Genomic DNA, 20,836 nt, shown 5'->3' with positions numbered 1-20,836 from the left:
AAATGGCACTGGTTCAGCAGTTTAGAACATACATACATAGAACAGATATAACATTAAAACCTACTGTACTACAGTAGTATTTTTCAAGACATACAATATTCAAAAACATGAACAATATCTAAAATTTCAGTTTTAATTCCTAAAAATGCCTGAGAAAACAGATGTGCTTTTAAAATTTTTCTAAATGAACTCAAAGACTCAATCTTCTCAATTCCTTTGTAAGGGAGTTCTCTAACTGAGGTCCCATGACCACAAAGACTGAGGACCAAATTCTGTAACCAGCGCCTAAAGTTAGGCACCTATTATGGAGGCGTCCATCTTTTTAATCAGCACTAATTGAAACTTAGGTGCCTATCAAGAAAGAGTGGTTCTATAACAAGGCACCTCTAAAAATTTAGACGGCCTTCAAAAATATAGGCGCTATGGGGTTAATAATAAAAAAAAAAGTCTAAAAAGTGTCCTAAATGGCTACTTGGATGATCAAAAAGCCTGATCGTCCAAATACCCATAACCAAAGCTGGTTTTTAGACGTATCTAAAAACAGCTTAGGCCTTTCCCCTGCCACTAAACGCACAGAGAGAAAAGAGGTGTGTTTAGAGGAGGGGAAAGGGCGGGCAGTGGGCGGGAGGTGGTCCAACCTACACCTAGGCGTACAACAGGTATAACCAAAACATTAACAGGTTGCCTAGTCGGCACTTAGACCTTTTTGACTTAGACGAAGTCAAACCAGGTCTAAGTGCCGAAAAAGGGGCCGCTGAGCTGATGACCGCTGGCGCCATCAGTTCAGTGACCCGGCAACCTACCCACCACAAGCATCGCGGCAGGAGAGATGCCTCATCTCCCCTACTGCGATGCCATCACTCCTCTACCTGAACTGCCGTGACCCGCGGCAGCTCGGGTAGAGGAGTGATGGCATCGCAGTAGGGGAGATGAAGCATCTCTCCTGCCACGATGCATCACCCCCCCAACAACATTGGGGCAAGAGGGAGCCCAAACCTTCTTGCCTTGCAGCACCCCCGACGATATCGGGGCAAGAGGGAGCCCAAGCCCTCTTGGCCCGGCGATTGTGCCCCCCCCCACTTGATCTGGCCAGGAGGGAGCCCAAGCCCTCCTGGCCCCGGCGACCCCCCCTCCGATTAAACGGGCCAGGAGAGACCCCAAGCTCTCCTGGCCCCGACGACCCTGAATGGTACCGGATTGGCCCAGGTGAAAGAAACCCCGCCCACAGGTGGGGCCATGTGCCTAAGGCCCCGCCCACTGGAGGGGCCTAAGGCTCCCGGGCCTATTCTGATTGGCCCAGGCACCTCAGGCCCCATCTGTGGGCGGGGTTTCTTCCGCCTGGGCCAAACCGGCCCCATTCAAGACCCGGCTGGCCTGCCGGATGGGCGGGCTTGGCACCCGTACGTCTGGCCAACGTTCAGGTACGGGGAAGGGGTGGGGGTGGGGGGGTGGGGGGGTCATGGGTGGTCATGGGTCGGCCTGGGGGGTCATGGGGTCATGGGGGGTGGGGGGGCCAGGGGGGTCATGGGTCGGCGGGGGGGTCCGATCGGGGGTTCTGGGGGGGAGCGGTCATTGGGGGAAGGGGGGTTGTGTCAAGGGCAGGAGGGCCTGGGATTGTAGTGGGGGGTGGGGGGTCGCCGGGGCCAGGGGGCTTGGGCTCCCTCCTGGCCCAATCCAGTAGGGGAGGTCGCCGGGGCCAGGAGAGCTTGGGCTCTCTCCTGGCCCGTTCAATCGGAGGGGGGGTTGCCGGGGCCAGGAGAGCTTGGGCTCTCTCCTGGCCCGTTCAATCGGAGGGGGGGGGGGTCGCTGGGGCCAGGAGGGCTTGGGCTCCCTCCTGGCCAGATCGAGTCGTGGGGGGGGGCACGATCGCTGGGCCAAGAGGGCTTGGGTTCCCTCTTGCCCCGATGTTGTGGGGGGGTTGCGGTTGGACGGGACAAGAGGGCTTGAGCTCCCTCTTGCCCCGATGTTGTCGAGGGTGGGGGGTCGCGGTTCGACATGGCAGGAGGGCTTGGGCACCCTCCTGCCTGGATCATTGTGGGGGAGGGGGTTCTGTAACCGGTGTTGCTTTTGACAGACACCGGTTACAGAATCCAGCTTTTAGGTGAAGGACTGACTCCTCCTTCGCCTAAAAGCCCTTCTGTTGGACGTTTGGGGCTTAGGCGTTTTTTTGGTTCATTATGGCCAAAAAGTGTAGACGTCGTGGGGGTGTACTTTTAGACGTAGTGGTGATCTGGGCGTTTAGTAGAGGCAGGTCATAATCAAAACAAGGACGTTTGTTTTGGTTATGGACACTTTCCTTGCTTCTGCTTTGAACGTTTAAGGACTTAGGCCAAAAGGGGACTTAGACATTTTTTTTGATTATGCCCCTCCACGCATATTAGGCATGGACGTGGCTTTGTGTTAGGCGCCTTGTTACAGAATCACTGCTCTTAAGCGTGCTTAAGCGCTTGTATGGGCGCCTAACTTTTAGTTGTACCTAGAGCAGTCCTATTTATTGGGCACCTCCAAAATAGCTGCCCAAATAGGTGCCGCTCAGCGTGATTCACTAAACAGAACCCAATTTTACTTGAATCACACTGAACAGTACCTATATTGGTGCCTAACCTTTGACCGCTTCTTATAGAATTTGCCCCTGAGTTCCTATACATCTTCAATCTAATTTGCTTAAAATATGGAACATCAAGTAGTGTCTGATTACCTGAATGAAGGGGACGTCCTGGCACATGAACCTTTAGGGTTGCAGCCAGACACAGTGGTTGTTCATAAAGAATTTTAAAAATTAGCGTTAAAATTTTAAAATGAATACGCCATTTATAGGCTTCCTGGACTACTGGATGATTTTCCATAGGCTGCTGAGCAGAGAAGGTGTGCATCTATCAAAGAAGGGAAGAACTGTCTTCAAAAGCTAACCTAGAGAAGAGGGTTTTAAACTAGAATCATTAGGGCAGGGTGATCAAAGCTCCCCAGGTAAGTATAATCCCTCAGGTAAGTAAATCATTAAATACCTTAATACACTTGGAAAACAGGAGCAATGCCTGGAAAGCAGTATACTGTATATTAATGCTCAATGTATGGGAAACAAGGTTCAGGATCTAGAGGCTATGATGGAAGAGGCTGAATTGGATTTAGCGACAATCACAGAGACATGGTTCATGGAGAACCATGACTGGGATATAGTTATACAAGACTATAATCTGTTTAGGAAAGACAGAGTATGAAGAAAAGGAGCAGGAGTAGCATTATATGATAACGATCAATTTGTAGGAATGAGGCTTCACACGAGGCTCAGAGTGGGATGAGGCGACCCTAATGGATGGTCTCTCACCCTTTTATTATCTTAACTCCCTTAATTACATAGCTAATGCTTTGCAAGGTTACAATTTCATCATGCATTTACAGTGCGGATTATAACAAGGTAACTCATTGTTGACATATCTATTGTGATTCTCAAAGCTACTATCTCACGTGACATATGAATACATCATAACAGTTACAATAAAGTGATTCTCTTGTGTACACTTTTAATATGTTTATAATCTTACTATAGCATGTTTCAAGTTTCAAGTTTATTAAAATATTTGTTTGACCGCTTAATCTAATTTCTAAGCGGTTAACATAATAAAATTACATAAAAACAAGTTAAACAGTTACATTGAAACGTATATTAAAACAGGGAAAACAAGTGACTTGCACAGACATACGACAACAAAGGGACGGATGGGGAAGAACTACAATTGATATAGGATAGGCAAAACATAAATGGCTAAAACAATAGGTTAGGTAAAAAATTATTAATAAAAATTAAGATTTAATTATAAACTTGGCCCTTAAAAGGGCATTTTAACCAAAAGCGTCTTGGAATAAAAATGTCTTTAATCCTGTTTTAAATTGTTTTATATCTGATTCGTTACGAAGATATATAGGCAATAAATTCCAGAGAGAAGGAGCAGTAACAGCAAAATTGTTGGTGCGTAAAGTATTAATTGATTTTAAAGAAGGTATAACTAAAAGATTTTGAGAAGTTGAGTGGAGGGATTTTGACGTAACATACGGGATTAAAAGGCTATTAATAAAATCAGGTTGGTTATTCAGTCCAAAGGTTATAATGCATGTTCCTTAAGCTCTCTCCAAACACTGTATGATCAATGTATAGTATAGATATTTGCACAGAGAATAGAACCTGTAACTATATTTTTAAATTATTCTGAGCTTTTCACAACTTCTAAGTATTCAGTTTTTTAACAACTTCATGAGCCTCAGCCCCACCACTCACCGCCTCAAAATTCTTTCATTACGGCAAGCTTTACGTGGTTGTTTCCTCATTGGCTCCTTGTAACATTTATTTTTTCTTTTCAACTGCTACTCTAATAGTCAAAGATTGGGTACATAGTCTTGGAATTCTCCTTGGTTCCTCTCTATCACTCACAAACCAAGTATCCCAGGTTGTATCTACTTCTTTCTACTCATACCTACCCAGCACACCACTAACACGCTGCGACTCCACACACCCCCCACCCGCCGACCCTATCCGCCACACCAGAAACCCCCGTTGACCCTCCCAGCAGACCTTCCCACCGCTACACGGCCGACAAACCTCGCAGCTCCAGCAGCGTCCCAGGCACACTAAACACGCTGCTTCGGCTTTTCTGGCCTAATTTCCTCTGACACGTAACTGATAACGTCATCAGGGACGTGGCAGAGGAAATTAGGCCAGTAGAAGAGCCAAAGCAGCTTGTTTAGTGTGCCTGGGATGCTGCTGGAGTTGCGAGGTTTGTCGGCCGTGTAGCAGTGGGAGAGTCGGCTGGGAGGGTCAACGGGAGTTTCTGGTGTTCCAGGTAGGGTCGGCGATGGGGGGGGGGGTTAAAAACCTGCTGCTCAGGGGGATGGGAGGCAGGCAGGCAGATTGGCATGGGGGAGTGGGGGGGTTTCAATGGAAGGGGGATGGGAGGCAGGCTGGCATCGGAGGGGAGGTGGGGGTTTCAATGGAAGGCAGGCAGGCAGGCTGGCATCGGGAGTGGGGGGTGGGGTAGTTTCCATGGAAACATGCTGCTCAGGGGGATGGGAGGAAGGCAGGCAGGCATGGGGGTGGGGGTTCAATGAAAGGGGGATGGAAGGCAGGCAGGCATTGGAAGGGGGGGTGGGGGGGTTCAATGCAAACATGTTGCTCAGGGGGATGGGAGGCAGGCAGGCAGGCAGGCATCGGGGGGGGTGTTTCAATGGAAACATGCTGCTCAGGGGGATGGGAGGCAGGCAGGCAGGCAGGCTGGCATGGGGGGTTAAATGGAAACTTGTTGCTCAGGGGGATGGGAGGCAGGCAGGCTGCCATCGGGGGTGGGGGTGGGACAAAGTCTGGAAGATAATGATGAGGACATAAGGAGGCACTGGGGGCACTAAGGACATAGAAATGGACACTGAGGGCACTAAGTACATAGGATGCACTGAGGGCACTAAGCAGGACAGAGGCACTGGGGGCACCAAGGACACAAGAAGGAGGAATTGGGGGCACTAAGGACATTGGAAAGAGGCACTGGGGGCATTAAGGACACAGTACGTTAGTACTGGGGCACTAAGGACACAGTACGCAGGCACTGGGGCACTAAGGACACAGTACAGAGGCACTGGGGGCACTAAGGACATGGGAAGAAGGCACTGGGGGCATTATGGACACAGGAAGGAGGTAATTTGGGCACTAAGGACATAGGAAGAGGTACTAAGGACATGGGAAGGAGGCACTGAGGGTACTAAGGGCATAGGAAGAGACACAGACAGAAAAAATGACAGACAGGCAGCGTGCAAGGAGAGAGAGACAAATAAAAAAAAAAACCCCAGACAGACAGACATCTACTCTAGCACCCGTTAATGTAACGGGTTTAAAGACTAGTAATAATAATAATTTATTTTTATATACCACCTAACCATTAGTTCATAGCACTTTACACAATAGGTACTCAGCATACAATATAATAATATCATCATACATAATAAAATTCTAAGTAACTAATACAAGCATTAAAACTAATGAATAAAAAACACAATATAAATTAAAATAAGTACATTATAACTACATGATAATATGAAAATCAGTAATGTATATTATATTGTTTAAATAAGTGGGTTTTAAGATCTTTTCGAAACTGATAGTAAGTACAAAATGGAGAAACGAGAAGATTCAAACATGAATTCATTAATCCTACTTAGAATGCTAAGGTCCTATCCAAAATTTTTTTATAATGACATGCATTTGCTGAAGGAAAATAAAACCAACCAGATCTACGAATATTTTTCTTAGAAATAAAAAAACTAAAATGAGAAACAAGGTAAGCCGGCAATAAGCCAAATAAAACTTTAAAACAAATGCATCCAAATTTAAATAACACTCTAGCCTCAAACGGTAGCCAATGAAGCTTTTGATAATATATACTGATATGATCGTTTTTTTCAGATTAAAAATCAAATGAATAGCTGTATTTTGTATGGTTATTGCCTATCTTATCATATCTGTTGTCAGTTATATAACAAACTTGGTTCTTTCAGATCCAGGGCACTTACAGACACACATATCATTGTAAGAGCTTCACTCTGGATCCCAGTTGACAGTTAAAAAACATCCGTATCATTTCTAAACCTGCCCTTTCTACAAATGAGCCATTACCTGCAGAACTGAAGCTCTCCGGAACAATAGTCCTGTAGGGTGAAACACTTGCAGACGAGGGCCATAAGCAAGTTCCCCCAGGTTATTCAGCTGCATTGTAAGCATCAAGGGAAGGCCAGGACGTAGCATCAGTTCTATTAACCTGTGAGATGAAAGAGTGGAAGCAATAGTGAGAAGAGGAAAGAAAGCAAAAGAAAAAAAAGCAGTAGGGGGTGGGAAAAGAAGCAGCTTGAAAATTTAGGACTGGCAAGAGACCACTAGTACTATGTACCTGGGCTACACACATACTTTACAACTGATGTGAAGTACACATAATAATGTAAATTTGGGGCTTTTAAAATAAAATTCCCCATGTATCTTCCATTCCCATTCTGGGCAAAATAGTTTAAAAAAATTTTTCATGCCACAAAATGCCAAAATATTACATTTATATTCATTTAAATCAGGGGTCTCAAAGTCCCTCCTTGAGGGCCGCAATCTAGTCGGGTTTTCAGGATTTCCCTAATGAATATGCATGAGATCTATGTGCCTGCACTGCTTTCAATGCATATTCATTGGGGAAATCCTGAAAACCTGACTGGATTGCGGCCCTCAAGGAGGGACTTTGAGATCCCTGATTTAAATGTAATGTGCGGTCAGAGTTTCTGTGCAAGTCAACATTCATGCTAAAACCCTTTCGATATTGTCACCCCCCATAATAAAACGGTGTAAAACCTCTGGGAGCCTTTGTGTATTGACTTCTCCCCCATTCAACAGCTAGCAAGTTACCCAGTTCTAGGAGGGACACATTATGGCCAGTTCTAGATTTGAACTTACATTATAAAGCAGAGCGGTGTTTGAAGGGTGTTCTGCATAATCCTGATAAGCCCACTTTAGTGACATAATGAGATTTTCTTACTGACTTATTCTTTCATTATCTACTTACCTGTTTTTACTGAAAATCATGTTAGGTCAACATTTTAACCACTGCAAAATTTATTATGTCATTGGCTTTGTGCAAAGTCCTGTTAAGTTCACGAGAAGTATTGTAGTCCCACAGGAAAGAAATAACAAAGGCTAATTTATTTTTGTAAATGTTAACTACTGCCATGATTAATTTTAAAGATAATTTAGATCAGTTTAACTAATTTGTAGTGATAGTTTTGCATACTAATATATGTTTGGGCTTAAGCTTTATTAAGCATGCGTACACCAACCTAACTTGATTATTCAGTGTTGTGAGCAAAGCAGTCCCTTTGTTTTCAAGTATGGCAGCCATAAGTGAAAATTATCCTACCAAAATGCTAAAAAACAAGTGTGGCGACAGCAATTTGAAATGAACTGTAGCAAAAATTAACGCTGCTTTTACAAAGCTGCGGTAGAGGTTTCTTTTTTTTTTCCATGAAATTTTATTGAAAATTTTAAAACATTAGTACAAAAAATGATAAACATGGCCCATAACATAACATAAGTATTACATAAGCACATATTGAAAAAAAAAGAAAAAGAAAACAACAACATGAGCATTGCCGGCTTTGTAAAAGGAGTCCTAAGCTCAATTGTGAATATATAAGCAAGGTGTGCTGTTCTGTTTTCACTGCTGCTGCTGCTGCTTTCATTATGCAGCGCTTCCCTGTGCTGACGTCATGTTATGTGTCCTGCCCCTGTAGGAAGAGAACGGTGTGTCAGAGGGGACTGGACCCGGCAGAGAAGGTGAGAATACATCAGTGCAGGGGCTTGGCACATACTGAACCAGCAGCAGTAGTCTAAACAGAACGCACTCCATTTTAAAGTAGTTGGAGGATCTGTGAGATGAAGGGGAGAGAGCATGAGGAGATTTACTAAGTAAATGTCTCAGAGACAAAAAGGAGAGCAGAACTTACCGCAAGAAGCTTATGTTTAAATTGGAAGTGCAGATCCCATCTTCTCCACAGTTCTTTTGGAAAGGAATCTACAAACAGCCACCACCACCCCCACCCCCCATAAAAGAAGAAAATATCAAAAAAACATAAACCTGTCTCCAAACAGCAATATTATCAATTATAGATTGAGGCCCCTGATTTTTGTTTTGGATGTAGGTATTTTCTTGTCTCCAAAGGGCTTGTAATTTAAGTTTGTACTAGAGACAATGGAGGGTTAAATGATTTGTCCAAGATAACAAGGAGTGTCTGTGGAATCAGAAACCTAGTTTTCCTACTCTACTCCCCTCTATTCCATAGGGGATTTACTAGCCAGGGCTAGGGTTACCATATAACTCCAAAAAAGGAGTCTGGATTGAGACATCCGGGTTTTGCTTCCATTGCTTTTAATGGAAGTAAAACCCAGATGTCTCAATGTGTCCTCCTTCTTCTGGAGCCATATGGTAACCCTAACCATATGGCTGGGTTTCCCCAGACATGTCCTCTTTTCCAGGGCTCTTTTGGGGGTCATGAATCCTCAGAATTCAGGAATATCATATGAGCAGGCCAGCAGGAGGAAGAGGAAGTCAATGGCAGCAGCATACCTCAGTGTGCAGTGTAGTATTAATCGATGGATCCAGGACTGGTCGCAGGTTTTTAGTGTTGGCTATAATGTCTCCAGTAACAGAAAAGTTTATCCTAAGCTGAACTGGAGACAGGAAATCTTCTAGGCACATCTGTACAGAAGCAAAAAGAAAAAGGCTATTCTTTCCTTATTAATTTTGGAGTGGTCATTATCAGTTGTTTTTACACAATTGGACACCATAACAATGAACAAAGAATAGCAAGACATGTTAATTCCTTGAGGATATCATTGGAACTCTGCTTATACAAACTTCCTCAAAGCAGAGGAATTCTGGCAGTTTGAATTTCCTTACAGTAGTTCCTTGTCAGTGGGGCTCTGGCACTTTGAGTTTCCTTACCCCATTGCCCATGATGCTGGAGAAAGGCAATTTTTAAAGCTGTTCCCACAGAAATAAGCAGTAAAGTTTCACCTTCCTCACTGTGAATAAAAGTTTCTGTGTTTTTCATAACGTGGATACTTTTTACACCTGCCCAGAAAAGGAATTCAGTAGTGGTATATTACCACCTTTTTCAAAGCAGAAACAAATACTGTATAGCGAAATACTAAGGGCTCCTTTTACAAATGTGCGTTAGGGCCTTAATGCGCAGAATAGCGCGCGCTTGCCGCTACCGCCTCCTCTTGAGCAGGTGGTAGTTTTTCGGGTAGCGCGCACTAATCCAGTGTGTGCCCTAAAAACGCTAGCGCACCTTTGTAAAAGGAGCCCTAAGCATCCAATATTCTCCTGTCACTCTATTTTTCATAAGGAAAAACCCAAATAAAGCCCAAACAGTGCTGTGGCCTGTTTAAAGAAAGCCTCAAAATGAAATCACACTAAAAGGAAAATTACATACTGGAGCATAGATCCTCTTCTGGAAACAGGATTCTGCTGTTCCCACAGTCGTGGTGTCACTTGACATATTTTGTATCATCAGTCGGGGCTGCTCCATATCTCTCCGGCCTATGTCCAGTTGTATACTGTACTTAACCAGAGCACGCAGATCTGACAGGGAAAGAAGGGGGAAAATTTGTTAGAATGAGGGGGGAGTTTGGTCTCATAAAGATATTAAACAGCGTTGCTGAAAGGGCAGACCCCTTGAACATTCCAGATTTAAGTTCCATAAACGAGGATATATCATTTCCATTAACCAAGCAAAACTATCGCTGATCTAAAAAAAATTTGAACCAAACAAACTATACCACTATTTCCAAACTCTCTCAATCTGCATAACAAGATCTTATGATCGAAAGTATCGAATGCGGCAGAAATGCCTAATGATACTTGTTGATATGATGATCCCTTATCAATTCCTGCTTGAACAGTATCTAATACAGTAACCATGTTTCTGTATCATGTTCACTTCTAAATCCAAATTGATGTTTATCTAAGATTTGATCATCATTAATAGTCAATAAGCTGATCATGCACAGCACACATTTTTCTATTACTTTGGCCAAAAAGCAAATTTGATATTGGGCGGTAGCTACTTATCAATGTGATGTCAAGAGAGGCATTTTTCAATAAACATCTCACAGATGAAAACTAACATGAACATTTGAAAGTTTTTTTGTGTAAGTAAAGGCTGCAGCACTGTACCTAGCTATATGCAACTGGTGCATCCACACAGGGTGCAAGGGAAGCTAGGGTGCCAAAATTGCACCCATCCATTAGCTTCCCTTGCTGATGTCATGAAAGTGGGTGAAACGAGAGCACAAGAGGAGCACCTGGGGGGTTGTTGTATAGGCAGAGCAATATTTTTGGACTTGGCAGTTTCCTCCTTCTCCTTTTAGCTTCTGGCTCAAATGGGACCTAGTCTAGGATCCTAGTGCTATAAAACTTCATTTGCACCTACTTGGGGATTCTAGGATCTTATTTTATATGTTTTGTGTGATTATTCTGTTCTTTCCACCTAGCCCTACCCCCACTATTCCTAGTCTAATCACTGCAGTGATAGCCCTAGAATGGAGGCCATGAACCAGAGCTCTTTTTAGAACCCAGTAATCATGGGCCTTGAATCTGACCACTAGGTGTCATCCTTGAGCAATGACTCTCAGCCCTTGCAAGATGTCGTGAATGTTGCTTTTGTAGTATCCCTAGTTCTAGCTGAACCAGGGAGTTGTACACCAAGCTTGAGAATCAAACTGGAAAACTTGAGCATTGCTGTGAGCAAAACTGAATTACTAGGCTGGTTCTAAGACAAAGGAATTTTACTGGTGGTAAGAATAAAATGCCTGAGAAAAGACAGGTATAAAGGATTTTTACTCCTACCCCTACTGCATAACTAGCACAGTATAGGGACAGATGATATTAGAACTCTTATCGTAGACTGAGAGGATCAATAAGCAATGGCATTAAAACCTAATTGTAGGATTGGAAAAGACTGACTAGTAGCTAGTTCCAGACCTTATAATTAACTGGAGGAACTCCGAGCCACTTTGGTCTGAGATAGATTAAAGCAATGAACCATGAACTCCCTTCCCTGCTGGAAAAGGGCTTTTATGGCAAGGGTCATAAAGTTAGGCACATGATCTATTTTTGAGGGGTATAAATATTCCCCTGTAATTATGGGGTTAGAGAATCACCTCTGTGGCTGTGACCATGGCTGAGACTGGTGATGTGGAAACATAACATTGCAGTCACCACAGGAGTCTCCTTGTTGTGCATCATTCTGGAACATTCCACTACATCCATTGGGATTTCAGGGGGGTCAAATATGATGGAAGTGGAGATATTTATCAAAGGCCGAGACCTAATAAGAGAGAGAGATACAGATAGATGAAAAGAGAGGTTTTATAATTGTACAGATTGATGTTATTGTATAAAATATAACAATATACATAAAGCTACAGTAATGCCTTACCTGAGAATTATAGCATGTCCTAGTGCTCCCACAGCAAGATCTGTCAGTCCATCTCCACTCATGTCCAACAGTCCATGGAGAGACTGACCAAAGTACCAAAGGCCCATAGACAGCAAGGAAGATGTAATCCGCTGTCAAGAGAGATCATTGATACTATGTCACAATGAGATCGACAGTCTTATTCAGTGAGGTGCCCTAGTTCTCCTATATGTCTTTTTATTTGTCTTTATTCATTTTTAAAACTTTCAACAAGTGTAACATAAGATACAATCATTTTATACTTTAACATCACTTAAAATACCATCAAAGTTTAACTCACATCAAATATCCCTCCCCCTTATATCCAACAATTGTACTTAAGCATAATAAATCATAAAATATTCCCTCCCCCCCTCCCCACCCTGGACGTGTATGAACATCTGTGTTATTTGGTACTTCCATGAGAGCCAAGAGTCAAATCTCTTCTAATAATAATAAACTTTTGTTCATCATGACAGGGGTTGCCATACAGCAAATTATGAAAAATTGGGATCGGCTAAATTATAATTTTTGGTGGAATTCATTATGCCAAATCTTTAAAATGGAACAGATAATAGCCATACAGCAAGGGCATTTAAAGAAATTTAGGGATGTTTGGGAGCCATTAACTAAATATTGTACAGAATGTTCTCCTGTATGTCTGTTATTTCCTCCTAGCTCTTTAGAAAATTTTCATGTCTTCTTGGTGCTGCCCAACTTTGGCCTTCAACTTTTCCTGGCAAATCTCCTACTACTGTTATTTAAATATAGCTCCTCCCATATCTGCCATGACAAACAGCAGAGATTCAGTAGACTGACTAAATGTTCCTAGCATACATCTGCCATGACATACCAGCAGAAACTGTATAGAAAGGCTGAGTGTTGCTACAGTGTATATGATTTTAAAAAAACAACCCAAAACCAAACTTTTACCTGACTATGTTTGAACCAAAACCCTTGTTGCCTCCCATGAAACACATAAACAGCACCATGCTGCTCCTCTTCCAATGGGGCACCAATTGCTACATCAGTAATGCCGTCATTGCTGATATCACCAAGAGCAGCTATTGCAGCTCCGAAGCGACCAAAAGTGTTCCCTCCTATCCCTCGCATTGTCTGTTCACATGAAAAATTTGCCTGAAGTGAAAGAAAATTCTCAGATTTTATTTTAGCATTTCTTATGACCGAATTTTCAACTTTATTTATTTGTTAATTTATAGCCTACCTTTATCTAAGGCAGATAACAAAACATCCATAATAAAATCAAACAAACAAATATAAATATACAGTCTATGGCTATAAACAATCCAGCAGCTATAAACAATCCAGCAACACAATTAACAAATAAAATATACTTTAAGCATGGTCAAATCACATGTGCAATTAATGTAAATCCTATCAAATTTTAAATAATCTCAAATTGTCAAGTTTTCTGATATCCAACAGAAGTTTGTTCCATTCAATTTGGTCAATAATTGATAAAATGCATTTCCTTGTCTAGTCCAAGTGTTCTTGTTTGTAAGAAGGAACAAGTTGACAAGCATTCACTGAACATAAGGTATGGGAGGGAATATGAGAATGAATATTATCATACATATATTCATATGACACAGTCAAGTTAGACCACTATAAATTCTCAATGTCCCCTATATTCTTTGTACTTCTTATATAAATTCTATTTAGGGCCTCAGATTTGCCATTAGGTGCCAGACATTTCTATGGTCACCAAATAACTTTGGTTATGGCTTCCTCACTAGCCCATCATACAGTCAAGTTAGAGGCAGTACAGAAATTAGAACCAACATAACAATTGTGTTTTCACAGCGAGACTGGGAAGCTGCCTGTGCTCTGACTACTATACTGTAGTTTGTCCAATAACGTGTCCCTTGTCAACTGCAATTTAGAAGCTGCAGAATGGAGTGCAAAACCACCCCTCCCATGGAATTGCCATGAAGGACTGGTTATCTGATGTTACAGTGGGTGATCATTTGGCATCCAGTGATCACTGCATGGTACAGTTTAATATTAAGATGGGAATAGAGCTTATTCAAAAGCAAAGGTTCCAGAAGACTTTTAAAAAGATGAACTTTGTTTGGATGGGGTATTACGTCAAGGAATTGTTGTCTGGATGGGAACGTCTAGAAGGAGTGGGCAAAACAAAGGAGTTATTGTAAGAGCGACAAACCTTTTTGTAAGGCAAGTAAGTAAAAGGAAAAGAAGGATGCTTTGGTTTTCAAAAGTAGTAGCTGAGAAGGTAAGGAATAAGAGGTTAGCTTTCATAATCTACAAAAGATCGTAGACAGAGGAAGACAGGCAAAAATATCTGGAACAGTTAAGAGATGCTGGTCGAGTAGTCAGGAAAGCAAAGATACAAATGTAAGAAAATAAATAGCTGACATGGTACAACGGGGAGACAAGACTATGTTAGTGATAGGAAGAAGTGCAAAAGTGGCATTGTGAGATTCAAAAGTGAAGGGGAGAAATATGTAGAAGCTGATAAAGAAAAGGCTGAATTGCTTAACAAATATTTCTGTTCTGTGTTCATGGCTAAGTGCCAGGAGTGGGACCACAGAAGACAAAAGCGAATAGGGATGGAATAGTGGTAGACTCTGATCGATTTGTTTTCGTGAGGAGCTAGCTAAATTAAAGGTAGACAAAGTGATAGGGCCAGATGGTATACATCAGAGGGTGCTGAAGGAACTTAGGGAAGTTCTAGTGGCTCCTCTGACTGACCTTTTCAATGCTTCACTAGAGTCGGGAGTGGTACTGAAGGACTGGAGAAGAGCGGATGTGGTACCTCTACAGCAGGGGTAGGCAGTTCCGGTCATCGAGAGCTGGAGCCAGGTCAGGTTTTCAGGATATCCACAATGAATATGTATGATATGTATTTGCATGCATTGCCTCCTTGAGATGCAAATCTATCTCATGCATACTTATTGTGGATATCCTGAAAACCTGACCTGGCTCCTGAATTGCCTCCCCCTGCTCTACAGAAAAGTGGACGTAATGAAGAAGTAGGGAATTACAGGCCAGCAAGTCTGACTTCTGTGATAAGCAAATTAATGGAAATGCTTTAAAACAGAGAATGGTGAAGTTTCTGGAATTTGGTGGATTACAGGATTGGAGACAACTTGGATTCACTAAGGTAGGTCTTGTCAGACAAATCTGATCAATTTCTTTGATTATGTGACCAGAGAATTAGATAGAGGGAGTGCGCTAGATGTGGTGTATTTAGATTTTAGCAAAGCCTTTGCCAGTGTTCCACACAGATGTCTAATAAATAAACTGAGTGCTCTCGGGATGGGCCCCATAGTGACGGACTGGGTCAAGAACTGGTTACGTGGAAGATGACAAAGGTCAATGGAGATCACTCTGAGGAAAGGGATGTTACCAGTGGTGTGCCTCAAAGTTCTGTTCTTGGGTCTGTTCTTTTTAACATTTTTATAAGCTTGCAGAGATCGCTAGCAGAAGCGATCCTCTCTGCAGGCTGCTGAAATGAGGTAAATGGATGAGCAGGAGGCCAGGGGGGAAGCCGGACACCAGCAGGAGGCCAGGCGGAAGCCTGACACCAGCACTTCCCAACTGACCCTCCTCTCTTACCCTCTAGAGCAAAAGCAGGAGCGGCAGCGGCTGGCCAGCAAGAGGCAGTGCTGCTGCTCCTGCTTTAGGGGGTGAGGAGGTAGGGTCAGTCACCGAATCAGGAGGCCGATTTTTTTTTTAATCGATTCGAATCGATTCACCCGAAGTGAATCGGTGAATCAATTCGAATCGTGAATAGGGCAGCACTACTTTTTATATCTTTTTGAAGGTGCGGCCTCCAGAATTGTATACAATATTCTAAATGAGGTCTCACCAGTGTTATACAGAGGCATCAATACCTCCCTTTTTCCCACTGACCATACAGGTGCTTTTGCTTTCTTTTGTGTTTTCTTAATAGCAATCTGCTCTGTTCTGCAATATACATACCTCTGAACTGAGAATACAGACATGGACTAGTCCCCCGGTGCCTGGCTTGTGGTACAGTGGTGCTCCAATCAGAATAAGGTCTGTGTTGCCATCCATGTTTAGATCCACTGAGCACAGCTCAGTGCCAAAATAAGATCCAATCTGAACCAATTGGAAATGGGAAATAGGTTAGAGGGATGGTATCTTAATATTATAGCTTTCATCTGTATAATTTTAACAGTGTGTGAATATATGTCTTATAATATTTATGTTACATGCAATCTAATTTGTACATTCTGCAGGTTGAAAAGGATTATAAATTTGTAAAATTTAATTAAATTAAATGTAATTCAGCAGGATATAGTAAGATGACTGGGCAAGGAGCTCTCTAAAATGGTTTACTCTAACGACCCTTGCTCCTGCTGTGTGTGTGTTTATATTTGTGGGCTTATAATGTAAATTTAGGCACTATGTTCAAAAACAATTTGAATGAAGAGAAAGACTATTATAGATGTAATTCAACAGAGAGAAATTATCTCACTGTATTAACAACCTTCATTCAGTTGTTTTTACTCATTAATTATTCACAGTTCCTCAGCGGGCCACCACACACTCAATTATTCTCATAGTGAGTGGCTTTATGCTCCCACTCCTCATTGGAACCAATTTATATTTTTGATATTATACTTATTTGCAATTTTATATATAAATATATATTCAATACTAAGAATACTTAGCTTAAAGCTGTTAGCTTATTAGCAAGACGCTGTGCAGGGGAGTTTGTGTGAAAACACCGACATGTTTCGCCCGTGTGAAAAGATGGGCTTTCTCAAGGCTCCAACTCCCTGTGGAATATAAAATACCAGTCTAAGTTGCACTAATCCACCTTCCCAACTTCTTACAACACTATTGCCAAGTATAATTCTCTAAAATACCCTTAAATCGTTCTTACCGCTCATAAACATTCAGCCACCATAGCGTCAAAACGGAATGGCTGGCCGACTCTGAATCACGTGATTTATAGGCTCCACCCCCCTATGTCAGCCGTCCACCATATTGTGGATCATGACGTAAGGGGATGAGGTCAATTATTTCGTACAGCGGTTCAAATTAAGCACACTGAATATCTGAATAACGTGGGGGCACCTCAAGACTTATCAGATCTCATATAAGGGAGGCCCATTCTAGCTCGTTGTTAAGCCCATAAGGAACTACTGAGTTTAAGTGGTAAATCCACCGCTGCTCAAGCATGTTAAGCCTCTGTTCCCAATCCCCTTTTAATTCATTAGTTTCCATATGGTCTATAACTCTCCATTTTAGTTGTTGAATCCCATGATCTTTATCGATGCAATGCTGGACTATCGGGGCTTGTATAGCTAAAGTTGCAATATGCGATTTGTGTTCGTTAAGACGAACATTAATCGCTCTCTTGGTGCGCCCCACATAGACTAGATTACACGGGCATATGATCACATAGATGACCCGCAGGGTCTTACAGTTGGTATTAGCCCTAGCCCTAATTACATAGCCCGACTGAGGGTCAATCCATTGGGGCCCTCCAAAGTCGAGTGACACCATTGACACTGTTGGCATTTTTCGTGGCCCTTGATCATACTAGGGTCCATTCTCGTTCTATCTGATTTAAGGAGTGCTTGACCAATGGTGGAGCCTATAAATCACGTGATTCAGAGTCGGCCAGCCATTCCGTTTTGACGCTATGGTGGCTGAATGCTTATGAGCGGTAAGAACGATTTAAGGGTATTTTAGAGAATTATACTTGGCAATAGTGTTGTAAGTAAGTAAGTAAGAATTCGTGATGCCGGCGACCTGAGACACGTTCGGAAGATGCTGCACACCCAATATTTTTCTATTGCCATCTTGTGACACATACTGGGGAGCTGTTGTGGGAGCGTATGATTGCCTAAGGGATGCCGTGGGAAGAAAGTACATATTCTTTTGGTGTACTCTAAAATCGGAATCAGGTCTAGCTATGCAGGAAAGCACCAGATTTGCCTCATCAGGAGATGATATTAAAATATGGGACCCTTCATCCATGACAGTGGTGGAACAATTCAATCCACATAATTCTTCCCATGCAGTTACCTCACTGTGTTGGAGTAGTAATAATCATTTTCTGGTGTCTGCTTCTGGCTGCGGTGATAAAATTGTAGTTTCAAGCTGCAAGTCGAAACCTGTTCCACTTTTAGAGCTTGCCGAAGGTAAAAAACAGACCTGTGTAAATTTAAATTCAAGCTCCCAATACCTTGTGAGTGGAGGCCTTGATAATACAGTGAATATTTGGGATTTAAAATCCAAGAGGCTTCATCGGTCTATAAAGGATCATAAAGATGAAGTGACATGTGTAACCTTTAATGGGAATGATTGTTATTTGGCCTCTGGCTCGACAAGTGGTGAAATTATTTTGCACAATGTGACTACCAACTTATCCAGTACCCCCTTTGGTCACGGGAGCAGCCAGCCAGTTCGACAACTCAAATACTCCTTCCTGAAGAAATCTTTACTGGGTAGTGTATCGGATGGTGGAACTGTAACTCTCTGGGATGCAAACACTCAGAACGCTTTCCATGTATTTGACAATGCTCACAAAGCTCCAGCCTCGGGGATCTGTTTTTCTCCTGTCAACGACTTGCTATTTGTAACCATTGGTTTAGACAAAAGAATCATTTGTTACGATGCTTCAAGTAAGATACAATTGAGAACCCTGGTAGCTGAATCTTCTCTGACTGCAGTAGACTTTATGCCTGATGGAGCCTCTCTGGCAATCGGATCTTCACGTGGAAAGATCTATCAGTACGATTTGCGAATGTTGACATCTCCAGTAAAAACAGTTGGTGGTCATAAGACTTCTGTGCAATGCATACGGTTCAAGCACAGTAATATCTCTGCAAAATCTGGTGGTGGTAAAAATGCAAGTAAAATTGCACCCTTGCTGTCTGCTACCATGAATAAAAAAGGCACTGTTAAATCAGGTAGTGCCAATACCGCCAAGAACGTCATTTCAACTGCATCTGTATCAGTGTTACCTCCACCTCTAACAGCATCTGAGGGGAAAACCATCGATTCTATCCAGGATAAAATGGGCGTACCTCGTAGCACCAGCCTCAATGTAATTCCATCCAAGGAAACCGATTATACAAAAGGTTCAGATTTGCAAAACTTGGATACATTTGGAAGAAGCAGCTTGGGGGACATGTTCTCTCCTGTCAGAGATGATTCTGGAACTTGTAAGACAAGTGAAGACTTGGCAGCTAAAGAAGATGCTCTAGACTTCGTACAGCAATTTGGCTCATCATCTTCCACAAGAAGAAATCCTGTAGGTGTTAGTGCACGTGGGTCACAGTCGTCATCACATTGTTTTTTTGGTGCATCTCCAATTAAAGAAGAGGATGAAAATCAGGAAACAAATGCCAAGACTCAGAAAACACTTCCTGCAAAGCAAGAGCCCAGAGAACCATTAAAGCAGCTTACAAAATTAAGTTCATCAAGTGCAGATTCCAGTGGAAATATTAACACTCCGTCAATAATGAAGACTCCAGAGGCAGACGAAAAGAGAGGTAGTGAGAACCATGTACAGCTAACCTGTGATTCTCCAGTAAATGGTATTTCTTTGGCAAGTCCGAAGAAAACCACCTCTGTCACTGCAGCAGTTGCAAGTACATTGTCAGAAAAAATATCAGATACTATTGGAAGTGACAGAACAAGTGCACCCCTGACACCAATTCAGATCCATTTCATTAAAAATATGATACAGGAGACGTTGGATGATTTCAGGGAAGCATGCCATCGAGACATTGTGAATCTGCAGGTGGAAATGATAAAACAGTTTCATATGCAGCTGAATGACATGTATGTTTTACTTGAAAGGTATTCCGTAAACGAAGGTCTGGTAGCAGAAATAGAAAAACTCAGAGAGAAAAACAAGAAACTGCGAACCCACTATTGAAATGGCTGCACAAAGATTTGATTAGTCGGCGTGAACGCGCTCCGTTTTCTGCTTTGTACCTTGGGATGTCATCTTTCTGCACTTAATAGCAGGAGATCCAGTATGTTCGTCGTCTGAACGCCCCTTCTCATTAGAAGAAAAGGCACTGGATAAGTACAGCATAGATGTAGCATTCATATCGCTGACACAGCTGTACTGCTAAGGAGCTGGACAGATACATGATATAAAGAAAATGTCGAGACTTTTTATGGCAAAACAGCTTAAATATATCTTTTTTACTATGAAAGCTAATGGGGTGAGTTTTATAACAGAGCTTTAGGTAGACCCTAAGTGCCTTTATACTAAAAGGAATTTAGGCAGACATGTTTTATGTAAAGGTTTTCCTATAACACTTAAAATCTATATTTTTGATTGGTTTCTACTTTTGTGAGTATTTTGAAACTAACAAGAATATTTCTACATAAAGAATTCTTAATATTTTTGTGAAAAAAAATCTCATTTCAACAAGATGCTTATATTTTGAATTGCTTTGTATTTATTTAGCTAATAAAGACTAGGAATTTACAGCTGCTGTAAGAAGGTAATTTAGATTCGCGGCTACAGGGCAGGGAGGATTGTCAGACCGGGACTGTTGTCAGTCGGTCGGTCGGGGAAGCGCCACAAAAGTAAGGGGACCTGGCCGGCTGTGCTGCATCCGGGGCAGACCGCCTCCTCCCTTGGTAGCCACTCGAACCGCGAGGCTACTCTCCGTCTCCTTACCTGCCCTGCCTGCAGCACAGAGCCAAACGGAAGTCTTCCCGACGTCAGCGCTGACGTCGGAGGGAGGGAGGGCTTTGTGTAAGCCCTCCCTCCCCTCCGACGTCAGCGCTGATGTCGGGAAGACTTCCGTTCGGCTTT

The 20,836-nt window shown here is 42.5% G+C and overlaps 2 protein-coding genes across 4 annotated transcripts in view; one reads left to right on the top strand and one right to left on the bottom strand.

The window, feature by feature from the left end:
* Positions 1 to 20,836, bottom strand: part of LOC117361442 (integrin alpha-M-like) — a 122,328-nt gene that overhangs the window by 43,904 nt on the left and 57,588 nt on the right. For both annotated transcript variants that reach the window (XR_004539651.1, XM_033946785.1), the window contains exons 13-20: positions 15,997 to 16,137; positions 12,964 to 13,167; positions 12,013 to 12,143; positions 11,735 to 11,901; positions 10,006 to 10,154; positions 9,135 to 9,266; positions 8,515 to 8,582; positions 6,653 to 6,794 (exon numbers count right to left, since the gene is read on the bottom strand). Coding sequence is in view for 1 of the 2 variants with exons in the window: in XM_033946785.1 (XP_033802676.1) it covers positions 6,653 to 6,794; positions 8,515 to 8,582; positions 9,135 to 9,266; positions 10,006 to 10,154; positions 11,735 to 11,901; positions 12,013 to 12,143; positions 12,964 to 13,167; positions 15,997 to 16,137 (1,134 nt within the window). In the remaining variant the exon portion in view is untranslated. The remainder of the gene's footprint in view (positions 1 to 6,652; positions 6,795 to 8,514; positions 8,583 to 9,134; positions 9,267 to 10,005; positions 10,155 to 11,734; positions 11,902 to 12,012; positions 12,144 to 12,963; positions 13,168 to 15,996; positions 16,138 to 20,836) is intronic.
* LOC117361444 (protein NEDD1-like) lies at positions 17,783 to 20,501 on the top strand. Of its 2 annotated transcripts, none has more exons than XM_033946786.1 (2): positions 17,783 to 17,820; positions 17,958 to 20,501. In XM_033946786.1, exon 2 carries the CDS (start codon positions 17,966 to 17,968, stop codon positions 19,937 to 19,939), a length of 1,974 nt encoding a protein of 657 aa, XP_033802677.1. In that variant the 5' UTR covers positions 17,783 to 17,820; positions 17,958 to 17,965; the 3' UTR covers positions 19,940 to 20,501. The 2 variants fall into 2 exon arrangements, with proteins under 2 accessions (XP_033802677.1, XP_033802678.1); XM_033946787.1 differs by having other exon boundaries at positions 17,792 to 19,205; positions 19,254 to 20,501.

The sequence above is a fragment of the Geotrypetes seraphini genome, chromosome 5, assembly GCF_902459505.1.
Source record: "Geotrypetes seraphini chromosome 5, aGeoSer1.1, whole genome shotgun sequence".
Lineage (NCBI taxonomy): Eukaryota > Metazoa > Chordata > Amphibia > Gymnophiona > Dermophiidae > Geotrypetes > Geotrypetes seraphini.
Note: the sequence above shows the minus strand (reverse complement) of the source record. Positions and strands in the feature narration are given on the sequence as shown.

What these genes read in the sequence shown, in the direction of transcription:
- LOC117361444 (XM_033946786.1), top strand. Translation starts at nt 17,966, where the DNA reads ATGCAGGAAAGCACCAGATTTGCCTCATCAGGAGATGATATTAAAATA.